The sequence below is a fragment of the Poecile atricapillus genome, chromosome 5 (genome assembly GCF_030490865.1).
Source record: "Poecile atricapillus isolate bPoeAtr1 chromosome 5, bPoeAtr1.hap1, whole genome shotgun sequence".
NCBI classification, from domain to species: Eukaryota; Metazoa; Chordata; class Aves; order Passeriformes; family Paridae; genus Poecile; species Poecile atricapillus.
Genome location: NC_081253.1, coordinates 22,683,667 through 22,700,924, shown reverse-complemented (window position 1 = coordinate 22,700,924; position 17,258 = coordinate 22,683,667). Strand labels below are relative to the sequence as shown.

Below are 17,258 nucleotides of genomic sequence, written 5' to 3'. Positions count from 1 at the left end.
CCTTTTCTCAATCCATGATCAAAATTACCTTCATGTAGATATTCAGGCAACATAAATCAGTAACTTCCTGCAGTTACACAAACAAGGTTCCTCTGCTGACCAAGCGGTTATGACTCAGTAAATAGATAAAAATATTTCTACTGGACATAATTTAGTGTGATTTGTGAAATCTCTATTATCTCATTTTCAAAGATACAAAAGTCTTGTTCAACACCAACAGAAACTATGGCTGATGAACACAGTTGGAATCTACGTCACTTATAGGTAAGCACGCTAAATTCTACTTGCCAGCATTAAAGCACTGATACTGCAAAACAGCACACCAAAAACCTCAGAGTTTTGGTCAATTCACTCACCAGCATTAACGGGAATTATGAGTGACACAGGTTTTTTGCCAGTACAGGAACCTAATGATCATTCTCACAGCAGACCAAGTTTTAATTTACCAACTAGATTTGGGATCTTGGCACAGGAGACTTATCAAGAGGCCAAATGAGAAGCTGGGTTTTTTTCAGCTGCCTATACAAGGATTCTCAGCATTTCAGCTGGTACTGTGCAGATCCACCACACCATACAGGTTCTGCAGCATGTATCAGGCCCTCTGTACAAGTATGATGTCCCTCCATGTTCACAGAACAGGACTGATAGGATGGGAAAAAAACAAAACAACCAAAACCTACCAAATAAACAGAAAACCCAACACACCAACCCAAACTGGAACTTTCTCAGGGGAACACAAGAGAAATGGCAACCTTCCTTACAACCAAACTTTTGGGCTAGAGTCAGAGCCAGGATCCAATTCTCCACGCTCAACCATAAATCTGTTTTTTCACTAATTTCTAACAGCTACACAAAATTAAGCAGAAATTTTACAGCCTGGTTAACCATGCAGCCCTTATTCAATTCTGTTCCTTGTGCTGAATGAAACAACTGCACCTGGGGAAAAAGAGATGCTAGTGAGTCATCAAGGACTGCTTTTTAACATGTACTACTGGAATGGAGGGAAGGACAAGGTTTCTCAGGCAACCTTTACTCTGTAACTTGCTCCCATCTGAACTCTAATATTCTTGTAAAAAAACACTTTTTTAAAGATACATGGTTTGTTACTTTGAAGTTAAAATTCTGAACTAGCTGATGAAGGAACTGTATGGGAGATGCTGGGAAGCAGGAAGCACCCAAGGACATGCTTCTCCTCTAGAGTGCATACAACTAGAATTCCTCAATTTTATCTGTATATCATATTTTAATAACCAGGATATTTCCAATTCAACAAATCACATACAGGAATACATGGAAAAGTAATGGCAGTTGAAAATTATCTGTGCACATACTTATTCGAACTATCTTTATTTAATCTTCATCAGCACCAAAACTATCTTCATCCTGCTGAAAACTTGACTTGTCCAACTCTTACTTGAACATATCTATTAAAAGCTTCTGGGAAAAAAAAAAACCAAACTAAATATCCCAACCCCTCAAAACTAACAAAAATAAACCCACAGCCCTAGACTCCACAGTTATAGCCAACAGACCTCAGAATAAGAAAGCATAAAGTTTCGGTTGTCTAACAGAGTCAAATGTTCCTTTCACTAAACAGCATATGAATAATTTTGGCCCAAAGCAACACAGTATTTAATAATGTACCTTTAATTATTTTCTTGACTACAGCTATTTTCTTAAATCTAGATTAATACTGTCATGTCTGCTAGCATTGTTAAAGTTATTTCATTTTCTTTGAATTTACTGCTGTACTTCAGTGTTCAATGCAATCTGGATCATGAGAGATGTCTTCTATTTTAACAGAATCTGAATCATTATCAATTAACCAGTCAAGTCAGAAAATGCTGGCTTCTTTATTTCCTCCATCATTGTAATTTCCATCTTATAGGAAGGATTCAGGTAAAAACAAGAGCTATTTCTGTAATACAAGGTTATGTACTATTACAAGAACAACCACCAGTTTACAGTTTTCAATGCCTATATAATTTTCAAAACTGCACGTCTGCATATTCAGAAAGAAAAAGGATCATGGATTAACTAAGTAACAATTAAGAAAAAAAAAGTTGTCACTGAAAAAAGCTGTCACTGTCCACAGGAACCATGTCTAGTCACGTTTTCAGTCAGTCAGTCAGCTAGCTGAGGATCATGTCATTACTTAGTTTCTGTAGAAAAAACACAAGTACAAAAATAGTATCAAAAAGCAACATACCTATTTTTATTTTAAAGTACATTTTATAAAATGTAATCATTACATCAGCATATAAATAAGACTTTCAATATCTTTAGAACGATGACATTTAAGTTTTAGGCATGCTTCTCTAACTTTTATAGAAGCGCCTCTTTCTGGCATTTTTTCTGCATTTGATACAAAATACAGCTATTTTTTTCAACGTATATCACAACTATGATACAATTAATTTTTAAAAACATTTATGCAGAGTAATATATCATTAAAATATATACATATTAACATCAGGATTTTAATAAAGGTTTAAGTCCAAAAAATGAATGCAAATTAAATGGGCGATGCAGGATTTCTGGACAAGAATAACCAAGGACTTTATGACAGAATAAATGGGTTTTTCAATTTAGTCAGTAACTAAATAATTATTTAAAACACTCAAGTTTTACCAGCATGGGAAAAATGCAATTAATGCATCTGCTGTGGGTTGAAGTCAATCAGCAATGAGTATTAAAAGCCACAGAACTTAGTTCCACATAGCTGTGTCTGGCATTTCTAACACAACACTGGTTACACATTCTGCTTTCTCAGGACTATTTGAAAGCTTTATGAAAGACATTTTGGGTGGGTTTGGGTTTTTTGTTTTGTTTGCTTGGGGGTCTCTTGTTTAGTAGTTTGGGGAGGGGGGAGGGTTTCCAAGGGTAAAATAGAACTTAATAGAACTACTAGGCAGCATGGAAGAGGTTAATTGGAATGCCACAATAAATTCTTGTGACAGATAGGAAATGCTTTCCTTCCTCTTCTATTTTTGAATGACACAACGTGTATAACTGCCATCAGACACTGTAGTGAGCTTTTCACAGAATACTCAAAGTAACACAAAGCCTAGAGTGAAGAGCAGAAGCTGGTCAACAGCAAGATTTTTAAGGTAGGTCTGCTTCTAGCAACTGCCTAGAGATATAAACTGCCTTGTAGATATATTCTCAAGCCTACATTGATTTAAAGCAAGATAGTTTGAAATTATTATTTCAGCCATTAATACTTACTTAGCATAAAAGGGGATAACTTCAAACCCCAAAAAATTTACATAAGAACTTAAAGTGCTGAAGAGAATCCTACTGGTCTGTATTTCCATCTTTTCTCTGCTACTTTTAACTATTCACATAAACAATTGAATTTTTGTTGACTTGTAAGAGAATCAGAGCCTGTAGAAGTCATTAGGTGGATTAGTTCAGAATATTAAGAGATGTGTATTCAAATTTGCCTGATAAACAAAGTTTGTTGCAAGATAACAAAAAGTTAGTCAGAAGTTTGCATTGCAAAAGCATTATGAGTAGCATACTGTTACCATACAGCCTTCTTTAAGAAACAATTTTGAAAATTGTATTTTAAAAAAGACTATTTACATAACAAGGTGCTGGGGCAGAACTTCAAATGCGTTAAAAAAATAAATATTTTACTTAATTATTCCATTGAATGGCATTTATTTTCATATAGATTCTAGAATTCACAGGTCTTATAATGAATTTTCATCAGAAAACCTTGCATAGAAAAGACTATTTCAGAAATCCAGTCACCTTGTTAGAGACAAAAGGCAAGCAGTACAACAGGACTTCAGAAAGGATTTTTTTATTAAGAGGCAATGATTTCCTTAAGTGAAAATTCCCATTAGTTTTAGCTAGGAAGGTTATTTCCTACAGCTAAATTTCAAAATGAAAAGAGCTAGTATTCTCACATCTTAAAAAAAAACAACACAACTATTTTAGAGGTAGAGAGAATGGCATTTCTTTTCACATGCACAATTTAACACTTTAATTGAAAGCAAAATATAAGCCTCCAAATTACTGCAAAGCTTGTCAGTCAGTCCAGTGCAAAGTCAGGCAGTGAGAAAACCACTTACACAGGCAAGCCCTTTTGAAAGGCAATTTTTCCTTTTAGGTACCACTACATTTGAATTTGAGAAACCAACTCAAGGACAAATGAACAAGTAATTCTGTCTATCTTTAAAAGAGGTAGGTGCCAAGACAACGTGCTAAGAAGCTTGGAACCAGGAACCTGGTGTACAGAAAAAGTGGGGATAAATAATTTTTCTTATTTTGGATGTATGTTGTATTTACACTTCTCCAGTAAAAAGTACACAAGGTGAACCCGGTATTGTATTACCCTTCACATCATAGTTATTTCTGTAGAGACATGGAGGCTGGGCTTTTATTGCTGAAAGCAAGTCACATTAAAAACAAACAAAATGGTGTACAAAGGTAAGAGCATGGGTACAAGTTACTTAAAATTGCCTTCAACAGAGTTGCTGATTAAAAAAAAAAAAAAACTTCAATTTGATTTTAGCTATAATTCCATGCAGAAAATGAATGTCTAGAAATCCAATTTATTAAAACAAAACTTGTGTATAAAAACTAAGGCCACATTTAGTATCTGCTGCTTATCAAAAGAGAAACATGGAGGTCCTTAGAAGGAAAGGAGAAAAAGAACATTTTGGGCAAAAGGTTTTTTTGGTCTTTGCAACTCTGGGGTCACAAAGAACATCTATACAAAGAAAGGTACAAAGAGTGAAGCTTAGAGGGAAAATACTGATGCAAAGACAGACATGTGATAATTTCTGAATTGGTTAAATCAAAACTTCATGCCCCCTAAGAAGATAGCATGGTACTGGAAATATCTGGAAGCTATAGTAATATATGAGAGTTATTTTGTAGAATATAGGGCTTAGGCTTTTCTCCCCCAGCTATATTCTCCTTTGGCAATAGTCCTAATGCTGAAAAAAATAATTTTAAAATTTGATGAAATTCAATATAATTTGAAGCACAGCAATGTTTTAAAAGAAAAAATGAATTTTGGTCCCTGAAGTCAGTAAGATACAAAACATCTCTAGTTTAGCCAGCTTTCACAGGCCATTAGCATCAAATAATAAAGTTCTTAGCCTAATTATCTCACACACATCTCTCAATTCCTCCACCACAGGCTCTGCTATATTTTTTCTGCTAACACATATTTCAGCTACACCTGATTTCTGAGATCACAGAAATATCCCAATATCCCAAATATCCCAAACCTTTGGTTTCCCCTAATAATCTTACCTGTCCTCTCACATCCATTTTTATTTACCCCTTCACTCCTCTGCCCTTCAAGGGCTCAACTTTTCATCTTTAACCAATGCCACTGAGGGCACGTGATTGTAATGAAAAAAAGACACACACAAGCTTATGTCTGTTTCATTTTTTATTTCTGCATATTCTTTTCAAAGTCAACTGATTCTCCCAAGTACAAAAGTGATATTTCTATGAACATCCAGATTGATTTTTATCAACTGGTTAATTTTTTTTTTCAAGAATTATAAAACTTAATTTCTGTGAAGAGCAAGTGTGTATATATCAACATACACACACCCATATATATATATATATAGATATGTGTATACACACAAAGATATATCAAAAAATCTATTTCAATTTGCTAGCTAAGAATAGATTTAGAGTTTATCACTGGATGTTTGTATCTAACTTTAAAATCTTTGCCTGTCCCCATTTCAGGTAGCTGGACACTTTCAGGGTAAGAGCTCAGGCTGGGCGGGGTACTCACCTGCTCAGTAAGTTCTCTGGCGCTTGTTGGGCTCCTCCGAGGGCGAGTCTGCCAACCTCACCTTCAGCCTCACACCATTCACAATCTTGCCATGTAATGCAGTTATGGCCTCGCTGGCACTTGCTCTGTCTGCAAATTTGGCATAGCCCACATTTTTTCCAGCCACAAGATAAACACTTATCAATTGTCCAAAACGACTGGTGGGGAGGGGGAAAAGAAAAGGTAATTTACAGATTTTTCCTGCAACACTTCCAATCTGAAGCACATATGATTTGTTAATCACAAAACCAGTATTTTTATATCTATGCTCCCAATTTGCATATTCCCTTCTCTGAATTATAGGTAGAAGCACAAATGAACACCAGAAGTTCACAGATGTTTTCTATGAAATATTATGATATATATCACAAATACCAGTGATTTCTCTCTTATTTAAAAGAACACAAAGCTGATTGATACTGCAGTCCCCAAACACTAAATGGCATTCGAAACACCACACAAAAACTAGAGAAGAAAAAAGCCCAAACCAACCAAAAGTAAGACACCCACCCAAGCCAGCAGATAATTTAGAAGCTAAATCTGCATCTCACTTAAATCACAACTGAGCAAGTTCATTTATCTTTGAAAAGGTCTCACTGAAATGACTCAGAAAGCAAGCACTACAGCTCCCGGGAAAAACAGAGATTTCCAAGTACTCAGGAGATTCCTAGACAGATCCCTAATTATTTTTAAAAAATAGTCTGCTTGCTTCTTATTGAAGCTACACTGAAGTGTCAAGACTCGTGTCCATAGTCTTTTCCTCCTCCAGTATTTGATTAAGAAAATCCACTGTATCAAATAAGTACAACTTTGAATTTCACACAAAGTTTCACACAAAATGTTTTCCTCTCCTGGTGCTTTTAAAATATTTCGGCTTCCAAAGACTTATTGCAAATTCAAGCTATTAGAAAAGGTAAATGTCTCCTTTTTTTCAAGAGTATACTAAAAATTAATAATACAAAATACTTTATATGATTGCCAATTATAGATTTCTTTAAAGATGGCAAAAATTGTCTCAATTCTTTGTTCCATACAGGGAGATAGAAAGAACAGTCGAAATAGTGTTAGCAGGATGCAAACCATTACTATAAATATCAGATCTAAGTATCAGAAAAACACCAAGACCCTACACTTGTTCCCCCTAGGTTACTGTGGAAATTTATCAAAATAGTTAAATGCCTTACAAAAATATATAAAAGAAAATGCAAAATGAATTAGGAAATAATAACTGGAAGTACTACGTTTTTTGGTTAAAAATCTACATTAGAAGACTAGACATTTTACTTCAAATTAAGTTAATTGATAATTAAGCTGCTATACTGATGGTACTGCATCTATGCTTCAATGTAAATCCTTCATTACATTCATTACATTCTTCTTTCAAAGAGTAGCTGTTACATACTGTTCACTTCTGACTTACTAGTGCACTGCATTTTCTCAAGAGTTTTCAGGCCATCTTTTTTTATTTTCATTATTTACTTTCAACATTTCATAGTTTGTTTCTTTTTTGTTAGGGAACACTTATTTGTAAACAGAGTCTTACCAGAACACATCCTCCAGTACATTTACAGGTAAAGGATGGGGATGAAAAAGTATGAAAAGCCTTTCCTTCACAGAAGTGTCAGGTGGAACTTTTTTTTTGGGTGGTGGAAGTATGGCATCTGTTTGGGGCTGCAGCAGTTGTGGCCCCGAAGTTCCTCCAAATGCTTGCTGAAACAAGGGGAAAAAAATGCAAGTATAAGTTAACTGGTGGTGGGGGGGCAGAGGAAGTAATTTTACCTTTCTTACCATTTTTCTTCCATCACAGGACATAAATAGGTCCTGTGAGTTCTGATCTTCATTACTTTATTTACTTCAGTTATTTCATTAAATTGGACAATAAATCCAAGTAAGGTCAGACGCCTTTTCAGGGAAGAAAAATGCACCAACCAACCAGAGGTATGTCTTAAAAATGGAGCACGTAAAACAGTCTGCAGAAGCAAGTGAGCAGTGTTCTTTATTGGTATATGTGAAGTTTCTTACAACAATTCAGAACCAACACCATCCATGATTTGAACTTACAGGAGGCGACCTGTACTGCTGAACCATCGCACTGTTACTGCGCAACACTGACGACACCTGGGCTGTCACCAGCTGTGCTGCCATTTTCCTGATAAGGCTGCAAGCAGAAGTCATAATAAACTACTTCAAAGAATTAGATTACAGATTAGGTTATTAGATTAATTAAGATTACATTAATCTTAAATTTAGCAAGTAAAAGTATGTCTTAATACACATCAGAGTATTTCTAGAAATCTGTAATGCCATGGAGATAACGAAAATCAAGACAGGCTTTCATGACAGCCTACAGAGAGATCTGAAAGCCTGCACACTAGCTGCAACTCACTGAGAGCATTCATTCATTCATTACCACTTATAGATACACAAAACTACCCTTTGGGTTTTTTAACACTCTAGGGAAAGAAAAAAAGATTAAATTAGCTTTACAAGAGCCCACTACATTTTGTGAGAAATGCCTAAAAAGCAAAAAGGACAAAAATATTCACCTGTTTCAGTAAAGAGCACGGAGATTCAGTTCAGAAATCAAAATGTTACCATAGAGAGTTTACTACCAGCTCTCATTTTCCAGTGATATTTCTTTGTTCTGTTGCAGAGTAAGATAAAGCATCTTTTTTTTATGTTCTTTTTGCTTAGATACACTGCCTGTGTTGTAAGGCCATGTAGGAATCAGTGAAGAATGAAGGTTGCAATGAACATTAGTTTCAGTTCAGATCAACCAAGCACTTTTGTAGTGAATCTCCCCAGTGTCCCTCCTTACTGTCTTCATTTCCCAGAACAGGTTTGACATAAACTAGACTCCTTTAGGATGAAACTAAGGCAAAACACTCACTGCAGCAGAGTACTTAAGCTGCTCCAACTTGTACTGGGCATTCAAAACACAGGAAGAAGTCAGAGATGGTCAAACACCTGAGAATACTCCATCCTGTGCCAATATCAGATCCTCAGCACCCTCAAGTTTTACTCTACATATGTGCTTCACTAAACTACTACTTGCACTACTGCAAACACAACCAAGAGATGAAGTACATACACCTGGTTCTAATTCATAAACCTCATCAAAAATACATTCCTTGTTACACGTTACAGATATGTTGACAGATTCTTCCCAAATCCAAGATTTTTCCATGGTATCTTAAAAATATGTATTTTAATCTTTATCAAAGACTACCAAGTTTCAAAAGGCTTATTGTAAACCATTCAGAAAGAAAACCCCAAAGCAGTTTCAGAAAACACTACCGACAAGCTCACAGTTATACTGACATTACGTCGTATGTTAAAAATGTGTTTAATTTATATTTTGCTCTCCAGAACACAACTTACAACTTTGTACTTACTCTGAGCTATCATTCCCATCTTCTAGGAAAATGACAGTTAGTCGATTTCCAGGAGGATACTCAAACCCATGCAGTTTGTATTTGGCATATATAGCTGAGGCAGCAGTGCTGTACTGAATCACAGCGTACCCTGCAAGCACAGGGCACACAGTGTCAGCAGGAAACAGGTAAATCTTCAGAACAAACTACGCTCATATAAATAACATATTTACACTGCACATCAGTCATGGATGACACAAAATTCTTAAGTCTTTTTAGCAGATATCAAGCTTCAGTGAAATTTACTAGTGCCAGATGAACTGTATTTATACTAGCTTGAAAAGCTGGCAGTAAAACCATGCAAGTGAAAACATGTCTTCCTCACTACTCCAGAACTAGTAACAAAAAGATAATAATTTTATTTAAAAAATGCAATTATCCCATCAACAGCTAATTTCAAGAACTGTAAAGTTAAAATATAATCATTGACATTTCAAGTTTCTTAGAGAAGAGACCACTTCCATATTTGTCTCAGCAGCAGTAAAACAAGACTGAAACCAAATAATCTTTCAATAGAAAACATGATCTATTTTGGAGTTATTTAATCTCATGCATCAACATCTACACACATTTCAGAATGAAAAATTCAAAAGATCTGTTTAGAGAACATTTTACTTTAATGTCTAATAATTTCTGAAACAACTTCTTAATTTATTCTGCCTCAAACTATTAATTTGACCAAAACCCACTTACCATGACTTTGATTCCATCTTTCTTGAGTTTTTATTATCTGAAAGTGTAGGTATAAGCCATTAAGGGCTATGTGTAAACAGGGGCTCAAACAAAAGTGAATTTTTGTGTGTATGCAATGCTAGCAGCAACCACTGCTTGTTTCCAGCAAGTGTACTGTATTTTGCAGTGCAAATTAATTGAAGTACAATTACAAGGGATTCCCTTCAGTGAAAAAAAACAAAAATCTTTTGTACTTTTACTTACCGCTATTGGTATGAGGGTCTCTCTGAACATCACAATATTCCAGACCTGGAACTAAATCAAAGAGGGCGAACAGCTGTTCTTGAATAAAGGGGAGCCGGGATACCACTGACAGGCGTTTGGAGACTGGTTCTTGAATTCGGGTGTCAGCTTTTTCAAAGCTACAAAATTCTGGCTGCATACCTCAAGAATCAACAAAATAATTTGAGTCATCATACTTGTATGCCTTCATTTCATGCAGATGTTGCATTTGACTTTTAAAATTAATCCAAGTCAATTATATACTACTAAATGTTGATTTCACCAGTGCAGGTCCCAAAATAATTGAAACCAGAGCAAAGCAAGCCATAGAAGTAGAGAGATGAATCACTGGGCTAGTTTCTAACTTCAATATCCAATCTACTATTTAAGTGTTGACCTAAGCCTCCATCAGCCTCCCTTTCTCCAAATCACATTATTACTTAGTGACCAATCTGGAGACTACAAATCATTTTTAATGTAAAAAGCTGTGACTTACAAAACGGAAGCGTATTTCCTCTTAGTTCAGGCCTCATGCTATTACTGTAATAATCATGTTCAAAAGACTCAGATGACTTATTTTTAGGTTCAGCCAAAATGGCCCTGTAGCCTGAAAGAAACAACCACACACATAACAACACCTCAGCACATCTCAGTTATCTGACCAGGCCCACATTCTCCAAGTTCCGTATTTAGAAACATATTATTCAGAAAACCCAGTAAGTGCTGGCTTTAGAGAAATAACTAAATTATAACTCTTGAAGTCTGCCCAAATAATTTTGTGAACGTTAACAGCTTTCAAATGGAATTACTCCTGCTCGCAAGTTAAGCACGACAGAAGCTAACTGCCATGAGAGTGACTGAGCACTGGCACAGGTTGCCCAGAAAGTCTATGGAGTCTCCATGCATGAGGATATTCAAAAGTCACCTGGACATGCTCCTGGGCCATCAGTACCCAGGTGACCCTGCTTGAGCCAAATGGTTGAGCAAGATGATCTGCAGAGGTTCCTTACAACTTCAACCACTCTGTGATACTTAGCAAGATTCTGAGATGCTCCAGAAGCCATCACCTGAACTGCTGTGCTAAAACAGTAATTTATGGATGTTTTACAAGGATCTAGATTTTGCTTTCATGAAAGAAAGCAGTATTACACTCAAGCTATCCAACTAATTTCATTTTAATCTCACAGCAAAAAGGAAATAAAAGTTGACTGCTAAGTAATCTCAGGCTCATGTTCCTATGCACAAATACAATTCCTGTAGAACCATTTATGATAGAAATAACGCAGAACCACCACATTACTGAAGAAAAAAGAACCAAAAAAACCCATAAAAATAACTAGAACTACAACCAACCACACCCCAAGCTGTTTCATATTTGTGATTAAGCAATACTGAACAGGAGGTTGGACCGGAAGACTGCTGTTAGGCTTTTGGGGAAACCTTTCTTCTCCTGGATGAGCAAACCCAATTCCTTCTGTCTTTCCTCCAAAGTCTTGTGCTTCCAGCCTCTGACTTTCCACCAGCCTCAATCAAATTCATTAACTTTTTGTACTAGAGCATAAGAGACAAGTTATAGAATCACAGAATGGTTTGGGTTAGAAGGAAACGTACAGATCACCAAGTTCCAACTTCCACTACACCTTCCACTACACTAGGTTTTTCAGAGTTTCTCTATCCAGCTGGCCTGGAACACTTCCAGGGATGGGACATCCACAACTTCTGTGGGCAACCTGTGCCAGGGCCTCACAAAGTTGCTGGTAATAAATAAAGCATACAAAGTCTTTCACTCTGTAACAGATAAACCATGACACTAAACAAGATCAAGCACCCTTCCCCCAATTTCAGTTAGCATGAATTTGCTCTTAAATAAATGTAATTTCAACAGAATCTCTATGTATCATGAAATATGTTTTATCTAAAAATTAATTTTATGTCAAATACAAATTAAAACTGCCTATTTGCAAGGACAAATTAAAATATCTTCCTGTGTATGAAGCCTACACTACAGACCAAAAATGCATAAAAGAAAATTCTGTGTCCATTTACAAACTCTTCTCACTGATCCTACTTGCAGTTTGGTACTAAAAAAACGTAATCAGGTGATTGCTCTCACTGAATGTTAGCAATGCTACTATTTATTTTCAACAGAACCTTGTCTCAACAGGTTTCTGCATCATGAATAATTTACCTGAAAACAAAACTGAAAATTAAAGGTATACTATGATGATACACACTTACTGCAAAAAAAAACACACCAAACTTAAAGAATTCACTCAGAGTCTTACTTCGATCACACTCTTCAATTGCTCGGGCAGCTTGCGACGGCTTCAGGTACCTGACATAGCCCAAACCTTTACTTTCTCCAGTAGTCTTGTTTTTAATAATGCTGCAATATTCAATGTCTCCATACATCTAGAACAATTAAAAAACTTATTAATTTCATATTTTTTAAAACCATGAAATTTCCCTGTGCTAATCCCTTCTAATTAATTTAGAAAAAGGCACTTTAAAATAACAATGAACAGCAAATCAGAACCTTAAACTTCTCTCGCAGATCTTCCTCCGTGTAGGTTTTTGGTATCATAACAAAGATTCGTGTAAGCTCCTCATCTTCAACATCTCGGTGGCTTCCAGAAGCTCTTGACTGCGCAATAAACACCTAACAAAATAATTACATAGACACTAATTACTGGCAAAAAGGTCTAAGACACTTATCAACAAGCAAGTGAAATAGTTTAACTGTCTTTGTATTTATGGTTCACATAAGCTGCCCTCCTTAGCATGGAGAGAAAAAGAGTATCTGTGATAAAAGTCCTACAAATATAAATCCTACCTGTACTGTCCTGTAAGACCTACAATGATAAATCTCAAACAGTTTCCCAAACTGGACAGGGGCCAGAGAAGTTACTTACTGGGGATAATGAGGAATGGTGAGAAATACCACTGCTGATTCAGCAGCACTGTCAACATCACCAGTGACAGGTGAGGTGGCAAAGAATGCATTGCTCTAACAGGCCTAGTACAGCAGTAGTAGAAACAAATAAGCAACCAAGAAAGCCTAGCAGATTAAAAAAACCGTGCTACTGCAGTTCACTGCTCAACTGGGCCAAAGTTTACGGATCTAGTGCTCTATGAAGGATCATAACTTCTCATATCTGTTACTCTTAAAGTCTTTTTTAGTTACTGAAATAAATTTCACCTCTGAAGTGCATACCTGAAGACAACCAAGAAAAAAAGCCCAAATACATCACAAACAAAAAAACCGAAACAAAGCAAAAACAACCAAGTAAGAAAGACACAACTTTCAAAGCAAGCCTCTTAAGCAAAAGTAGCAACTGGTTTCACAGAGCTCTTAACTTATTTTTCTAACAGCCATGCAAGGGTGTGAGGACTACAACTCAGATCTTTTGGCTTCTGATGGTAAGTTCTTCAGAAAAATTTCGCTGACTCAATTGTACTGCCAAGTGAAACACATGGCATCTTCTTTCACTCTTCAAACTCACTCATCCTTTCTTAGTACTTGGTGAATAGGAAAACAAATCGGGAAGCTGAAAGCTGACAGAACAGTTCCACAGATTAAAATAAAAATTTTAAAAAAAGTTTTAAAAAGGGTTCACAAGCTACAAAACCAATATAAAACATACTGGCAAAGCGAGTTCTATATATTCACAACTATCTTGCTTGCTACACCTAAAACATACAAGAACTAAAACACACAAAGGAATCTTTGTCGCAAACACCCCCTCGCTTCCGGGTGCGGCATTTTCCGCAGGCCCGCTGCAGCTCCCGCCACGCGTGGGATCTCGGGGAGCAGACGGGCCCCGCCGCTCCTCCCCAGAGCCGCGGGTGGATGGTCCGGAGGGGCCGGGCCTGCCCCGGCAGCGCGCCCACGCAAGGCCGGGCAAGGCCGGCCCGCGGCTCCCGCTGCCCCCGCTCGGCCCGGCCCGGCCCTCCGAGCCCCCGGGCCGCCCTCCGAGCCCCTCGGCGCTCCTCCGGCCGCACCTTGATGGGCTTGCTGTCGGGGAGCAGGCTGCGGCCGTGCATCTCCTCCATGGCCCGGCAGGCCTGCGAGCTGCGGGCGAACTTGATGAAGGCGATGCCGCGGGACTCGTTGGTGCGCCTGTCCCGCAGCAGCCAGATGTTCTGGATGTCCCCGAAGGGCGAGAAGCGCTCCCGGATCAGCGCCTCGCCCGTGTCCTTGCCCAGCACCACGAAGACGCGGCTGTTGGGCGGCTCGTCCAGGCACTCGGCCGAGAGGCGGATGCCGCTGCTCTCCTCCATGGCGGGGCCGCCGAGCTCCGCAGCCGCCTCCCAGCAGCCGGCAGGGCAGGAAGGGCAGCGGCTCCTGTTCCGCCGCCGATCCGGCTCGTCCGCCCCTTCCGCCGCCGCTGCCCCGCCCCGCGGCCCTGCGGCAGGGAGCGCCGACTGCCTTCGCTCGCTTTCTCACAATTTAAATATGCAGAAATCCCCCCTCTTTCACATAAGGAGATGCAGTTGGCAAGCAAAAGGACGTGATAGCATTTGGTACATTTTCCATAGATCTAAACGGGTTGTGTGGAAAAAAGTAACATGATTTCTATTCAGGAATAATCTCAGTGCCACACTGTTGGAAAAGATGGAAAGCACAAGACAGGACCAAATCTTTGGGGTTTATTTGGCTGTACAACAGGACAAGCTGCAGGATTATCTTACTCAGGTCCAAACAAAAATAGGCAAAACTAAAAGGTGACATAAGTAAGGTGCAGTGGTTGGGGGACATACATTAAAAAAAAAAGTTTATCTTTAGAGGTGTGCTAGCCTTACAAGGATTTACCATCACAACTGTAGACTTTGCAGTACTGCAGATGAATTTGAACTACAGTTCTACAGAAACAAAACCCTCACTCCCTGTATAAAAATATTGCTACATTTTCCAATACTCAGGTCAGAAGGTTTATAGCTTTCTCAGAACACTGTAGTTCCAATAGGCAGATTTTAATTTCTAATTCTGGAGAGTTTTTCGGATTTTGTTTGCTGGTCACTACCCTCTGCTGGCATCGTGGTGTTCTGCAGTTGTTTTCCTTGACTAAATACCATCCCCTACTAGTAAGCTATGACTTTTGGTTTTCCTTGTGCTTTTCACAGAGAAAGTATGAACAGCGGAACATCTAAAAGAGAAATTATTCTGTGTGAGTTTCATTGGTTTTCTTCATATTACTTGAATATAAATTATATTAATTGAATTAAGCCATTAATTACAAATACAGTCCTGTGTCCCATGATTTGGATTTTTTTTCTGGTTACTAAAGTGCTTTAGAATTGCGTGGCTTTTTTTTCCCTGTGATTTCTAGGAATCGTTTTGTGACATTCACTTTATACTGGAATTTCCTTCAAGATATCATCAGCATATAGTAACTGTTTTTTAAAGTGAAACTGTAGTGAACAAATCATACAGATGTTAGTACAAGTTTTCAAAAGAAGGCAAACAAATTGATATCTAAATTCACTTTAGACAATTGGAAGAGTCAGCTCTGGAGGACAGAAGAGAAATGTGAACATGTCATTACAGGTATTGCAGTAGTCTTCAGTACAAGAGCAGGCTTCTGTTGGAAGAGACAGGTTTTAGCAGGTTTGGAAGGAAAAAATAATGGTTTTTCAACTTCTGTCAAGAGACAGGAACTGGCTGTTGACAGCCCTTTTTCTAATGCCTTTAAATGGAGTACAGCCTTGAGGAATTCAATGTTAATCTCATGCTTATTTTAAAAAATTATGAAATTAAATTTGGATCATCTGGATATTGGAATTACAAAGATATTCACATAGTTTAGAAGTAGTAAGTAGTTGTATATGAAATGATGCAAAGAACTGCAAATCTTCATGATGCAAAAAGGATTTATATTTTACCTGTGACACAAGTGACACAAAGTATACCTTCTGCATTTTATATTATACATCGTTTGTGCTCCCATCCTCCGGGATTCTACTGGACTGCTTCCCCCTTTCAGACTGTTTAGAGTAATAAAGAATCTCCCCAAATGGTAAAATTTTCTCAAGTGGTTTTCCTGGTTGCATTTTGAGGAGTGCTATTCCACTGCCTTTCTGAACAGAGAAACACACTGCACCCAAGAAATGCACCGACATTTCTCCTTGTGATTATTTTAGGGCATCTTAGGGCATTTCTGTATGTTCTACCCAAGGAAACCAGGTGCAATTGGCTGAAACCTGCACTAAGTTGGCATTGTGCATCCCTTTTAACAAAAGGTGCATCATACCTCAGAAGCATCAGATGCTTGTACCCCACTGTAGCATACCTATAAAATTACAGTGGCGGCACAATCCTATGGCATTGTCAAAATCCATTTTCCTACTCTTGCCCTCCCACAAAAGGCTGGAACTAATCTCTCTCAGGCCAACATATGAGGCTGCAGCCCAGTGTAAACAAGCCCAGTGTAGTGCTTGTTTAACTCATCCTGCAGACAGAGCAGAGACGCCAGTGTCCTAAAAGTGTAGGTGTACTCCTAAATTCCATCAAGGTACACCAGGCCAGGCTTCTGAACCAGATTTTATCCTGACAGCATGTCCAAAGCCTTTGAAAGTTACAGAACAGTCAAACCTGAGCGATCATCTTTGTCACATTTAATCTTTACATGGATTTCAGGTTCCACAGTTCTTTACAATTAAACTGTTACAGTAAATTTTTCACTATGTATTTCATGCAATGGAGACAACTACAGTTTTACTTTCTTCAGTCTTGACTGTTAATATTGTGAATATGCAGATTTCTGATGCAATCAAATCCTACGCATAAAACCCCAGCAAAATAAACTAAAGATGCTGCAAGACTTTGAAGGCCCTAGCTGATACCTAGGCTTACAGAAACCCTAACTTGCTTTAAGTGTTGACATACAGAACTGCTACACAGTAGCCATTTTGTAGTAAACACTGGTATGCGTGCTCAAACCAAACCTCACCACAGTGAGATGGCAAAAATTATTTGCATACAATTATTTCGCACCCGAGGTCTTCGCTTGAGAGCTGGGTGTATGCGCTGGGCTAGCCTCCAGCAGCTCATGCGA

General features: G+C 38.0%; 1 protein-coding gene across 1 annotated transcript; it reads right to left on the bottom strand.

Moving 5' to 3' along the window:
• Nucleotides 1-1,235: 1,235 nt before the first annotated feature.
• RBM45 (RNA binding motif protein 45) lies at nucleotides 1,236-14,586 on the bottom strand. The gene is made up of 10 exons (XM_058840100.1): nucleotides 14,206-14,586; nucleotides 12,740-12,862; nucleotides 12,489-12,615; nucleotides 10,700-10,810; nucleotides 10,186-10,365; nucleotides 9,211-9,340; nucleotides 7,877-7,973; nucleotides 7,359-7,525; nucleotides 5,777-5,973; nucleotides 1,236-2,162 (listed from the first exon to the last, which is right to left on the bottom strand). Exons 1-9 carry the CDS (start codon nucleotides 14,482-14,484, stop codon nucleotides 5,781-5,783), a joined length of 1,407 nt encoding a protein of 468 aa, XP_058696083.1. The 5' UTR covers nucleotides 14,485-14,586; the 3' UTR covers nucleotides 1,236-2,162; nucleotides 5,777-5,780.
• Nucleotides 14,587-17,258: the final 2,672 nt, after the last annotated feature.